At 43.0% G+C, this 13,516-nt stretch overlaps 1 protein-coding gene and 2 pseudogenes across 6 annotated transcripts in view; 2 read left to right on the forward strand and 1 right to left on the reverse strand.

The window, feature by feature from the left end:
• LOC113907511 (acyl-CoA dehydrogenase family member 10) overlaps positions 1-4,392 on the reverse strand; it is a 49,351-nt gene extending 44,959 nt beyond the window's left edge. Inside the window, exons 1-2 of one of the 6 annotated variants that reach the window (XM_027566759.1) lie at positions 4,272-4,383; positions 2,221-2,420 (exon numbers count right to left, since the gene is read on the reverse strand). In XM_027566759.1, the coding sequence (XP_027422560.1) occupies positions 2,221-2,407 (187 nt within the window). In that variant the 5' untranslated portion in view covers positions 2,408-2,420; positions 4,272-4,383. The other 5 variants (XM_027566762.1, XM_027566760.1, XM_027566766.1 and 2 more) reach the window with 5 other exon arrangements.
• A 3,087-nt stretch (positions 4,393-7,479) lies between these two features.
• Positions 7,480-9,599, forward strand: LOC113907725 (annotated as a pseudogene).
• Positions 9,600-10,640: 1,041 nt separating this feature from the next.
• On the forward strand, positions 10,641-12,022 carry LOC113907514 (annotated as a pseudogene).
• The last annotated feature ends 1,494 nt before the right edge of the window (positions 12,023-13,516 follow it).

Genomic DNA, 13,516 nt, shown 5'->3' on the forward strand with positions numbered 1-13,516 from the left:
TATTTCTCACAATTACAAAAATGAATTCTCAAAAGACTAAATACCCAAATCAGGAGAGAAAAGAAAAAAAAAACCTCTAAAAGTTACAAAACAATATACAACATCTTTATGAATGTCAAGGAAAGAAAGACTTCCTTAGCCTAGACACTTTACACTCAAGCCATAAAGAAAAACAGAGATGATTTTGATGACAAGAAAAATGAAAATCCTGGTATTGCAAAAACATTATAAGATAAAAACACAAGTCAATAACAACCACAAGCCTTACTAAGTGCTCAAAAGATTCTGGGCACTGCTGAATAACATAAAAGTATGAGCAGGATTTGAAAAGGGAGAGCAGGAAGGAAGGGTAGCTTCAAGCAGAGGGAACAGAACCTGCAAAGGCAAAGGAGTATAAACACATTTGGCAATTTTAAAGAGCATCAAGTAGTTGAAGGTAGCTGAAATGTGGGCATACATGGCAAATAGTGTGAAAAAAGGACATGAGAGCTGTTTGTGAGAGGCCCTGGAACCAGGTAAAGCTTCCAGTCTTGAAGGGAAAAAAATTGCAGGCAGTCAAGGATTTGAAGCAGGAGAGGGAAGGGAGAAGATGTGATGTGTGTTTTAGAAGGGCAGTTCTAGGGGCTGTGTGGAAGGGGTGTAAAACCCAGAGGCCAGAGGTAGAATTAGCAGTTAGGAGGCTGCTGTGATCAAGCAGGTGGGAGAATTTAGGGATATAACATGTGTAGAGGCAGTAGCAGTGGAAAGGAGAGAATAGCTTCTCAAGGTATTCTGGAAAGAGTTGAGAAAATTCCTGCCAAGTGATCTTTATGTTCGCTGTAAAAGCAGAGATTCAGCTATCTGCCAAGGTTTGGTCTGGAGAAATATGATGGCTCCGAGGGGAGTTTGGAACAACCCTGTAGTAAGTTCAAGAGGAATATCAGTGGAGGAATAGAGAGCCTGAGGGCTCACTTGCAGCTGAGCTAAAAGACAAAACAAAACAAAAAATAGCCCAACGAGTTAGCAAAGCTCGGTAATTTTTCAACCAGGGGCACAGAAAACCTGACCTTGGGTTGACTTAGCATACAAAACTGCCCAATCAGCAACCACAATCTGTCAAAAGAACAGAGACCTCTGTTTGGTCCTTCCTGTTGGCTAGAATCGGAGAAGGCAATGGCACCCCACTCCAGTACTTCTGCCTGGAAAATCCCATGGATGGAGGAGCCTGGAAGGCTGCAGTCCATGGGGTCGCTGAGGGTCAGACACGACTGAGCAACTTCACTTTCACTTTTCACTTTCATGCATTGGAGAAGGAAATGGCAACCCGCTCCGGTGTTCTTGCCTGGAGAATCCCAGGGACAGGGGAGCATGGTGGGCTGCCGTCTATGGGGTCACACAGAGTCGGACACGACTGAAGTGACTTAGCAGCAGCAGCAGCAGCAGCAGTTGGCTAGAATGCGCATGTGATGGCAGAAAGTGAAGCAGCCAAACCTGATCCACGAGGTGAGAGTGGAAATGGGGTGTGCTCACAGCAGAGCAACACAAGGAAAACAGCCCAGGGCCCTGATACCACAGAGCAACACACTAGCCCAAGACACACACCTGGACTTTCACGTAAAAAACACATTTAACTTCAATCTTGTTTCAGTCAATGTTTTGTTAGGTTTTCTAACACTTCAAGCCAAACAAATCAAATTAAGTCAGTTCAACTGAGTGCACAAAAAGGTAATACCAAAAGGGGCTGAAAAAGGAAGGATCAGAACCTAGAGGTTTGTCTTGTAACAAAAGCAGGTGTAGAGGGAGGTTGATGGAAGAGGAAAGGTTGTGATCACAGCGGGGAGGGCGGCAGATTTCAGCATTCACAAGTAGTTCTCTGGGAAAGGTAGTTAAATTCTACCTATAACATTGACAATAACAATGGCAGCTTGTCATTTATTGAGAATTTCAGATGAGCCAAGCACTCATTCTGCTAATCAAGTGCTTTCCATGAATAATCTCACTTAACCATCTCCTAGCACCAAAGACGTACGGACCATTAGCCCTAATCTAATGATGAGGAAACTGACTCAGAGAAGTGAAACCACTTGCCCAAGATCCTCAGCAGCACTACTGTTGCTTGGAATTTGATTCAAGAGCAAGAATAGCACCCACTGAGGCACACTGTCATCTCCCCTCACCACCTCCTTTCCCCCACCCCCACACACCCCAGTCTCTAAAGGTGAAGGAGAATGAAGAGCTCACCTGCAGCCACTCTCCCTGGAGAAGGAAGCAGAACTCCGCCCATGTCAAAAATCACTGCTCTGTAGGGGCCGCCTCCAGAATGTGTCCATCTCCAGGCTCCCGGGTGCCTGCCCTGGACGTGTTTCAGGAAGGCCGCCCTCCAAGCCCGCTGGAGCTGGGAGGACTGCAGAAGCTGCCTTAGGCACATGTTGGGGCCAAGGCTGTGAAGCAGAAACAGGACATGATTAGCCTTCACTGCCTCCAAGTGGACCTCCATCCTGGCACTCAGGGTGCCACCAGCACGTCTACTCTGACTTCCAACCAGCATTTCAGACACAACCAGAGCTGAACTCACTGTCTCTGCCCTCCATGACAACTCCTCAGTCTTCCAGCAAGACATCTCCATTCTGGTGCTTGGTGTGACTGGTCATTCCTCCCAAAGCTCTCCATCTACTCTCTTCACTCCCACTGCATGATCTCACCCACAGACCTTTGCAGCAGCCTCCTAAGTGGTCCCCTTGCCTCCTCATTCAAAATTTCAAATTTGATCATGTCCTACCCCCATTTAAAATCTCCAGTGACTCTCCACTGTCCTCAAGATAAACTCCCAGCTCCTTAAGCCGCCTGAAAAGGCCCTCTGAGAACTTCTTCTTTGCTCTGGGCAGCAGCTCTCCTTTGTACTTCACCTTAGCCTGGGTGATCTCGACACTCACATCCACAGCAGCTTCACTGAACACGTGATGCCCTCCTCCTGTGGCCAGGCCTTAGCATATGCTGTTGCCCTGGACTGAATGCTCCCTTCCATCCATTACCTGGATAACTGCCCATTGTCCCTCAGGTTGTAGTTTGCCTGTCACTTCCTTTGAAACCTCTTCTGGCTACCAGAAGAGACAGATGAGCAGTCTCTCCTGTACTCTCTCAGGGTGCCCTGTACTTACCTCCTCCTAGCACTCGCGATGCCACCACACTATCATCCCTCCTACAGAGCAGGGCAATGACCTCCTGATCTTCACTGCCTCTTTTCTAAACTTACTTTCAACCAGTTCGGGGAAAACAAATAACATACACACAACAGGTACCTGTATATATAGATACATAAACATTTTCACATGAATAGACATAAATGTGGCAAAATGTTAATAATTAGTGAAAGGCACATGATGAGAGGTATATGAGAGATCATTGTACTATTATTTCAATTTTTTTATAGATCTTAAATAAAAACCTGGGAAAACAACAACAAAAAATTCTACTCGCAGCCAGTTCCACTTGAAAATGTTTAAGTTTCTCATGTGATGTCTATGGTTAAAAAACTAAGAAGCCAGTTAGAGCAAATCATTGAGGACACTGTCCTCGTCATCAAAGTGAAAGTCGCTCAGTCGTGTCTGACACTTTGCAACCCGATGGACTAAACAGTCCATGGAATTCTCCAGGCCAGAATACTGGAGTGGGTAGCAGTTTCTCCTCCTCATACTCCTGGTAATGGATAAGTCGGCAACTCTCCCATCACTGGCTTCCTTCTTCCTTCCAACTAAAGATGACGCTTCAGTTCTAGCCACGTACTCATTGCGGCTCATTTCATCATCACAGCTGTACAAAGATACTAAGTCAAGTTTACACAAAACTTAAACTCAAGGTCACGAAACTGGTAATCAGGGTCTATTCCATAATCACCAACGTATCTCTACCGCCGCAACAGAGCCTGGGCTCTCGGTAAATATTTGTTAAGAGATTAGTCCGGGAGGGGGACCCAGATGGATCTCCAGTTCAGGGCACTTAACCAGCCCACCGTCCTACCTTAACAGAATCAGAAACACTGCAACTAGTGCCAACTCCCCAGGCGGATTCAGCTCTCTGAGCCTCAGCGCACTTATCTGTAAAGCGTGGCTGACACAAAGCAACTCTGCCTACAGCTGGAGCGAGATCAAACACGACAAAAAGAGACCAGAGCTCGGGTCTCTGCAGGAAGCGGGTTCCTCGGACAATCGGAGACCTAGCGGAGCCAGAGACTCCTCGCCGTCAGATAAGGCGGGCTGAGGGCACGTCCCCTCAGGCCTGAGAGCAAAACCCACCGATCCTCCTAAATAGTGTCCAAGTGCCCACGAACCCTGTGACGTGCCTCCTCCAAGTCCTCTTGGAGATCCTGACCAGTGGGCGCGGGTTCACCTCCAAGCAAACACGGCAGTCACGTGGGCGCACCCAATCAGCGAGCCCGCTGATCCGCGCTTGCGTAACCTCAAGGGTCAGCGACGGCGGCCGGCAGGCGGCAGTGAAGGTTTTGGCTGGAAGCGTTGCACGTAGAGCCGGTGGCGCTGAGGTGGCGGCGGCGGCGGCGCTACCTGCTCCGGGGAGCTCATCCTCAAGCCTCCCCTCCCAGCCTCGCCTGAGCCCTCCGGGGCCTGCGCCGGTCGGCGCCTGCCCTGTGAGCGGTTGTCATCCACCCGGAGCTCCCAGAACACTCGCGGGTCCCCGCCGACTTCAGCTTCAGCGGCTAGTCCGCGCCTGGGCCCCGGGGCTCGTCCTCTTAGAATCTGAGTCCGGGCAGGAGCCTCGGCGAGGGCTTTCGCCTCCGGAGGAAGCCGAGAAGTCGTTGGGATCCCTCTCACTTCCCCCATCCTCAGGAGGTCTTCCCAGGTGTCATCCCTGGGAAGTCTCCCTCAGTTCCTCCTTCCTGGTGCCTTCCCACCGGGACTGTTTATATTTGGCGCATAGGTCTCTCCAACCTGGGTCAGAGCCTAGTTGTGAGAGTTGATTTCCTCTTGGCTTTGTGAAGACGGAATACCCAGCACTCTGACGGCTCCTGGGAAGGTTTAATTAAATCCTTCCTCTTTGGAAAACTTTCCATTAAGGGGCCCTGTAGCAGTAGTTGAAACTAAAATGTCTACACGTTCTGTATCTGAGCACTGTACTAAATGCTTCCTGGGCACTGTTTTCTCTAATTGTCTTCATTCAACCCTACAATTAGATGGGTGTGTGAGCCTTTTACAAACTGGGAAACTGAAGTCCTGGGATTAAGCGCCTTGCCCAGGATCATGTGTCAGATGGAATTCTACCTCAGAGAGCTGGACTTGAGAGTCTGAGCACTTCATTCCCAGTCACACAGCCTCCTCAGGGGGAATGCAGATATGGCTCTGTTCCTTGAACCTCCATCAGTTATCTAACAATAACATTCATTCAAAAAATGTAATCCAGTGTGTCTGATTTCTTCCACTTTCAGTTCAGTTCAGTCCCTCAGTCCTGCCAACTCTTTGCGACCCCATGGACTGCAGGCTTCCCTGTCCATCACCAACTCGCACGGAGCCTACTCAAACTCATGTCCATTGAGTTGGTGATGCCATCCAACCATCTTATTCTCTGTTGTCCCCTTCTCCTCCTGCCTTCAGTCTTTCCCAGCATCAGGGTTTTTTCCAATGAGTCAGCTCTTCGCATCAGGTGGCCAAAGTATTGGAGTTTCAGCTTCAACATCAGTGCTTCCAATGAATATTCAGGACTGATTTATTTTAGGATGGACTGGTTAGATCTCCATGCAGTCCAAGGGACTCTCAAGAGTCTTCTCCAACACCACAGTTCAAAAGCATCAATTCTTGGGCGCTCAGCTTTCATTATAGTCCAACTCTCACATCCATACATGACCACTGGAAAAACCAGAGCCTTGACTAGATGGACCTTTGTTGGCAAAGTAACGTCTCTGTTTTTTAATACGCTGTCAAGGTTGGTTATAACTTTCCTTCCAAGGAGTGAGCATCTTTTAATTTCACGGCTGCAGTGATTTTGGAGCCCAAAAAAACTAAAGTCTGCCACCGTTTCCCCATCTATGTACCATGAAGTGATGGGACCAGATGCCATGATCTTACTTTTCTGAATGTTGAGCTTTAAGCCAACTTTTTCACTCTCCTCTTTCACTTTCATCAAGAGGCTCTTTAGTTCTTCCTCGCTTTCTGCCATAAGGGTGGTGTCATCTGCATATCTGAGGTTATTGATATTTCTCCTGGCAATCTTAATTCCAGCTTGTGCTTCATCCAGCCTGGCATTTCACATGATGTGCTCTTCCACTTTGGCATGTTTTAAAGACTCAACTGAGTAGCTCTGTGTTTTCAGAGCTTTTTCTCTTTGTGACTAGTGTTCCACTGTGTGGATGAACATCACTTACTATTCATTGATTTACTGGACGTTTGGGTTTCCGATTTTGGCTGTTTGAATAAAACTGTTAACAGCATTTGTGTAAAAGTAAAAAAAATAAATACTTTTTGAGAACCCACTCTCTGTTGGAGTTTTAGTTGTGTGTGGAAAGGGATGCCTTGCTTTAATGGCACCAGCAGTTCACTCAATTCATGGAGACGAATGAAGTAAACACTTACAGAATAAATGTAGAACTGCAGCTGTGACAAATGTGGTGAAGGAAGGGAAGATGGTTTTTAGACAGCTGTTACGAGAGGATATGTTTGATTTGGGGAGGGGGCCTGGGCCTGGTGATGTGGGGAACTTCCCTGAGTGTGTGAATTTTGGAGCCATTAATTAAAAGACTGAATATGATTTAATAGGCTACTGAGTTTTGAAAGTCAACTAAGTTGACATAAGCCACATATACACTTCTACATGGGTCAGTCATTGATTCATTAATTTATTCAACAAATCTTTAAATAGCTTCCAATATGTGCTAGGCACTGTGATGTAACTGCTGAGGATACAGTGCTGGGCAAAACAGGCATGATCTCCACTCTGATAAAGCCTATAATCACAGATTTAGGGTGTGATGGCATAAGGCTAACCCAAGGTGTTTAAGAAGACTACCCTAAAAGTTTTTTAAAGTTTCGATTATTAGTGGACTTTAGCCTTCATTTGGAGTCCAACACAGAGTGTCACTCTACAAGTGTTACTGAAATGTTGGTTCATCTGAGCATGATCACTATCAAAGCTCTTATCTCCTTCATTTGCTTTAAAGTGCATGATTTTCACTAGAATTGCCCTGTGTTTCTGAGTTTATTGCCCTGGGCATTAGTTGACTGTCAGGTACAGCAGGAGCCCCAGAGGTGAGTGAGAGGACTACTGCCAAGGCATCTTATAGTCTTGAGGGAGGGCAGAAGAGAGAAAAGGGAAACCTGTGGATGGATACAGTGAGAGTGGATTTATCAGGTATTAATCATTCATGTATTCTTTTGTCAGAGAAATGTCTGAAGAGGAGATCCAAAAGAAGACACTAGCTTCAGTTGTAGCCTGTTAGAAGGGAAGTCACCAGGGGAGAAAGCAACAATCATACATCAGCATCTTGGTCGTCGAGAAATGACAGATGTGATCATTGAGACCATGAAGGCCAACCCAGGTATGCTTTCCAGAACCCTAGGCTATCTTCTGTAAGGTAAACCCATGGTTGCATGTGTTGGAGTGGTGTTCAGTGAGCCTGTGATTAAGACCTCTAGCATACTTAGCTTTTACTGCCTATGTTCCTTACATGAAGCTGTCAGGGTGGATTTCAGTTTCTCTAAATATTTCTTCTAAATTACTCGTAACAAGCTAGGTTGACAACTCTCCTCAGTGAGGAGAGCTACTTAGCACGTAGGTCTGTGGCAATTCATGTTGAATCCAGGTAAGCACAGTGTGAGTCCCTGCCCCGGACCCCCTCCCCAGCTCACTCCATCCAGGGGAGTTGATGTGTATTGCATCTCCAGTGTGAGGAACTGGCAGGTTTGGTTTTCAAACTTAATAGCCCTGAATATTTGTCTCACTTAGGAGTATATGATAGAAGACACCTGCTTTCTTATGGTATTTCTAAACATAAGAGCCATCTCTGCGTTTGAAGGTGTTAATGAAATTTTTTTATGGGGCAGAGACCACTTTTAAGTTGAGATTCCCCCATAACTCCACTGTTCTGTGATATAGTTCTTAACATAAGACATCACAATTTCTCTGGGACCACAATGGAGGTGAACACCATCCCCATTTTCTAATTTGGATTCATTTCTGTCTGAGAACATCTCCATCAGAACCCCTTTACTTTCACAGCTTAAAATCTTCCTGACAGCTGTGGCAAACTCCAGTTCTCATTGTGTCCCGTAGGATGCTGTTTCCTATAGGTGGCCTGAATTGCACAGGATAAAGAGAGTTAATACTTAAATTTCTGCCCTCTCACTCTTTTTTAAAATTCAAGTGATTTAAACCACTTTTAAAGAAATATTGCAAGGCATTTAATTTGGATCTGTGAAAACAAAAATTTTGTCCAAGTTAAAGGCTTATGGAGACCTTTTTCATTCTGAAGAACCATGCATTGGTTGACTGATTCTTTTCTTTAGATAATTATGTCCACTGACTGGCTGCAAGTAAAACAGATGGAAAACTAGTACAGTATGAGGGTGATAGTTGCCCAAAGGAGAAAATAGATACCTTATAGTTAAAAGTAAGATATTTTATTAGTAATTACTAAATACCTATATCTACTGCTTTTTACTATTCCAAGTGTCCATCAACTGGATAAAGACAAATGGATAAAGAGGGTATGGGTGTGTGTGTGCATGTTCATGTACACACACACACACATACACACAATGGAATATTACTCAGCCATAAAAAAGAATGAAATATTGCATTTGCAGCAACACGTATAGACCTAGAGATTATCATACTAAGTGAACTAAGTCAGACAGAAAAAGACAAATATATATCACTCATGTGGAATCTAAAAAATAATACAGGTGAATTTATTTACAAAACAAACAGATAGACATAGAAAACAAACGTATGGTGCAAACTACAACATTGTTCCAATTCTGGATATGTGTCATGATGTAAAATCTATGAAAAATGCATTTGCCTAATGGAAGAGATCACAAGTGACGAGAATAAAACCATTTTTTCGGTTGAAATCCAAATAGGATGCCATGTACTTACTAGAAAAATGAGGAGAAAAAGGTGGCCTGTCATGAGTATCCATGGTGACATGAGTCAACAGGAATGTGACTAGGTTGTAAATGAATTTAAACATGGAAGAACTCCTATTCTGATTGATACAAATGTGGCCTCCAGAAGGCTAGATGTGGAAGATAGGAAATTTGTCATCAATTTTAACTACCCTAACTCCTCAGAGGATTATCTTCATCGAATTGGAAGAACACTCACAGTACCAAAACAGGCACAGCATACACTTATTTTACACCTAATAACATAAAGCAAGTGAGTGACCTTATCTCTGTGCTCCCTGAAGCTAATCAAGCAGTCAATCCCAAGTTGCTTCAGTTGGTTAGAAACAGTTTCAGATCATTTCAGAGGCAGGGGAGACATGCAGGCTGAGTGTCACAACAGATACTCTGTAGGCAAAACAGATGGACTGAATCTGAGAGGGTAACAGGCAGGAAGGCCAGGGGTCTCCAAATAGAGGAAATAGCCTGCAAGTGTCAGACATTTTTATCTCTCTTAAGCGGCAGGAGGAAACAAACTAGCAATATTTTTTCCTTCTCTATACAAATTTAAAGGGAGGTTTCTCTTAAAATATTGTGTTGCCATAATGACACCCGGTTTCGCCTGAAGTTAGCTATTCTCGAGTCTAGAGATAACCAATGCCTTTTTCTTATGGAAATGTTTGTCTTAAGCTATGCTAATGTACTATGCCTTTACCCCAAACTCTGTCTCCAAGTCGGTTCCGCCTCTTGGCCCAGAACCTACTTGACAAACCAGTATGGATATTGTTCCCCTAATCTATGTAAATGAAACTATTTGTATGGTGGTCTGCCCTTCTTCAAGATTCAAGTTAATCATTTCATGGCCCAGGATAAACCATTTATCCCAAAATGCATCTTATGGGTGAGGGGCCTGGTGCCATTCTGAATTTTAAGACATTCCTTTCTTTCATTAACAGACTGCTAGTGACTATATAACATCCAGCTAAAGACTAGCAGGGGGTACTCTTTCTGCCCCCTTCTGATGCCTATGTCAGAAGCTTTCTCTATCTCCTTTATACTTCAATAAAACTTTATTACACAAAAGCTCTGAGCGATCAAGCCTCGTCTCTGGCCCCGGATTGAATTCTTCTCCTCCGGGGGCCAAGAATCCTGGTGTATTCGCGTGATTCAACAACAACCTTTCAAATCCCTTTAGAGACCAAGAAAATTATAAAAGGGGTTACACTAGTCTACTTAAGAGAGATTTGGGAGCAGAAACTCAGAATGTGGTTTATATTTGCTACAAATTACACCAGGGGGAGCTTTGGAAGTAATTTTGTGCCTGCTGGTATACAGACCAGTTTTAGAACTAGTAATCCAACAGGGACTTATCAGAATGGCTATGATACCATTCAGCAATATGGGAGTAATGTTCCATATATGCACCATGGTGTGAACCAGCAAGTATTTGCGTATCCTGCTACTGCAGCTGAGCCTATATTTGGTTATCCAGTGCAAACAGGGTATTCTCAATAAGACTTCAGAAGTATGTGTAAGCTTTTGCCATCTTGGACTTAGTTGGTTCAGACTAGTTTTTCCCCAATAGCTATGTTATTCTTTTAAAGGTTGTGCCTTGTCCCCTAAGGAAGAAAGAAGATGGCTTGTGCTGAATATTCTTTTCATGTGCCAAGTCTAGAGCAGCTTGTTGGAGTCTTGCAGAAGGGGCTAACGGATAACTTTGCTGAAGTCCAGGTCTCTGTAGTTGATTGCCCTGATTTAACTAAGGAGCCATTTACCTTTCCTATAAAAGGCATCTGTGGAAAAACTAGAATTGCAGAAGTAGGAGGTGTGCCTTACTTACTGCCTCTTGTAAATGAAAAAAAAGTTTATGATTTAAATAAGATTGCAAAAGACATCCAGCTTCCTGGAGCTTTTGTTCTTGGAGCAGGAGCAGGCCCATTTCAGACTCTTAGATTCAATTCTGAGTTTATGCTACTTGTTCAAACAGAAAGTGAACACAAACCTCCTGTGAATGGAAGTTACTTTGCTCGGGTTAACCCTGCAGATGGAGGGTGTCTACTAGAGAAATACAGTGAGAAATATCATGATTTTGGGTGTGCATTACTGGCTAATCTTTTTGCCAGTGAAGGCCAACCTGGGAAGGTCATTGAGGTGAAAGTCAAAAGAAGAACTGGAAAACTTAACTTTGTGACATGTATGAGGCAGACTCTTGAAAAACATTACGGAGATAAGCCTGTAGGAATGGGAGGTGCTTTCATAATTCAGAAGGGAAAAGTGAAGACTCATATTATGCCTGCAGAATTTTCTTCCTGTCCATTGAACTCTGATGAAGACGTGAATAAATGGTTGCATTTTTATGAGATGAAGGCTCCTTTGGTTTGTCTGCCAGTTTTTGTCTCCAGAGACCCCGGGTTTGATTTGCGGTTGGAGCACACTCATTGTTTCAGTCATCATGGAGAAGGTGGACACTACCATTATGACACCACCCCAGATATAGTGGAGTACCTCGGATACTTCTTACCTGCCGAGTTTCTCTATCGCATTGATCAACCAAAAGAGACCCATTCATTTGGGCGAGATTAAATCATCTGGTACTTGCTTAGAAAAAGTAATAATTAACTAAGGTTAATTGATTGCTTAACTCAATAATTGATACTAATATAAAGTCTAATAGAAACGATCTCACTACTTAAGCCCTATTTTTGGGGGCCTTTAAAATGAAAGTTATGTTAACATTGGGTTCTGTGTTATTTCACAGATCTATCTGAAAGGGACTATTGGGAACACAATACACATGATGGAGATGTTCTTCATTATTTTTAATCTAAAAATCATTCTTATGTTTATAATTAAGTATAAACATGATTAAGAATTAAGTGATTATTCCTACTGCTAAGTCACTTCAGTCGTGTCCGACTCTGTGTGACCCCATAGACGGCAGCCCACCAGGCTTCCCCATCCCTGGGATTCTCCTGGCAAGAACACTGGAGTGGGTTGCCATTTCCTTCTCCAATGCAGGAAAGTGAAAAGTGAAAGTGAAGTTGCTCAGTCATGTCCAACTCCTAGCAACCCCATGGACTGCAGCCTACCAAGCTCCCCTGTCCATTGGATTTTCCAGGCAAGAGTACTGGAGTGGGGTGCCATTGCCTTCTCCTAGCTAATGGTAATTTACATTTGTATAACATTACTCAATTTTTAGTCTCACAACTGCCAAGTGGATGTTTCTGGGTATTAGAAAGATCAGTGTTGGAATATTGATTATTGTTAAATCTTTCTACTGAATTTTTAAAATCCATTTTAGAAGTCAGAGTACATTTTTTTTTCATGGAATAGGTGGTCAGAGGGAGCACCTTTACTTCTTTTGGTGAAGTTGAACCATAATTAGAAGTTTGCAGTTTGCCTTTCACAAATGTCAGTTGGAAGCCATTTGTATCTTGTTGGTTATTTGCAAGAAGAGAAGGGGAAAAAAAAGTATCAAAATATGACTTTGAAGTGTATATAATTTATAAGTGAGGCTGTTGCTATAAAGTGAGGCTGTTACTGTCCTTTGTGAAATATAAAATCATACTTTACCAGTTATAATGGTTGAGATTTTCCTCAGTGTTTTTCTATAATAATCATTTACCAAAAACAACTCTCTAATCTTACAATACCAACACTACAGATTTAGGGGCTTTTTAGTACTAAGCATATAATAAATCATCAGGAAATATGTTTTGATTGTCTTTGGATGTTAACTATAATGTGTCCTATGAGTATAAATCCCTAAATATTACTTTTAAGTAAACACTAGTCTGTAACAAAAAAATGAATAAAAATGTTATATTCATAAAAAAAAAAAGAAGTATGTGTAAACATCTGTTTTTTCATAATTGCTCTTTATATTATATGTTATCAGACAAGATAGTTATTTAAGAAAAGAAACATGGGAAATGCAGAAATGACTGCAGCAGTGATTATGATGCACTTTTTTGCTATTTAAGTTGGATATTTCTCTACATTCCTAAAACAGTTTTTAAGGGATTTTTGTACTAAAAAGGGCAAGCAGTGTTTTCCCCAAAGTTAAGTGTACAGTGATTTGAAATACAATAAATGAAGGCAATGTGTGACATTCCAATAAAAAATATTTGAAGATTAAAAAAATATTTTTCTCTATCAAACTTTATTCTTCTGACTCAGTTTTCATCTGATTGGAATCCTGCTAATTTTTAGTTTCTGAAAGATGAGCTGAAAGCTGCAATGGAAGAAAGTCTTCAGAAGCATCCCCCATTGCACCGAGAAGTAAAGGTCAAAGTAAAGAAGGTGTAAACACTGCTCCCGATTCTCCATCCAGGCAGCTTCCAGACCAGATTTCCTTCTTCAGTGGAAACCTCTCAGTTGAAACAGTTCACATATTATGCATCTATTCAAGACAAGGTGAGAAAAAC

The sequence above is a fragment of the Bos indicus x Bos taurus genome, chromosome 17 (assembly GCF_003369695.1).
Source record: "Bos indicus x Bos taurus breed Angus x Brahman F1 hybrid chromosome 17, Bos_hybrid_MaternalHap_v2.0, whole genome shotgun sequence".
In the NCBI taxonomy this organism is placed as follows: domain Eukaryota; kingdom Metazoa; phylum Chordata; class Mammalia; order Artiodactyla; family Bovidae; genus Bos; species Bos indicus x Bos taurus.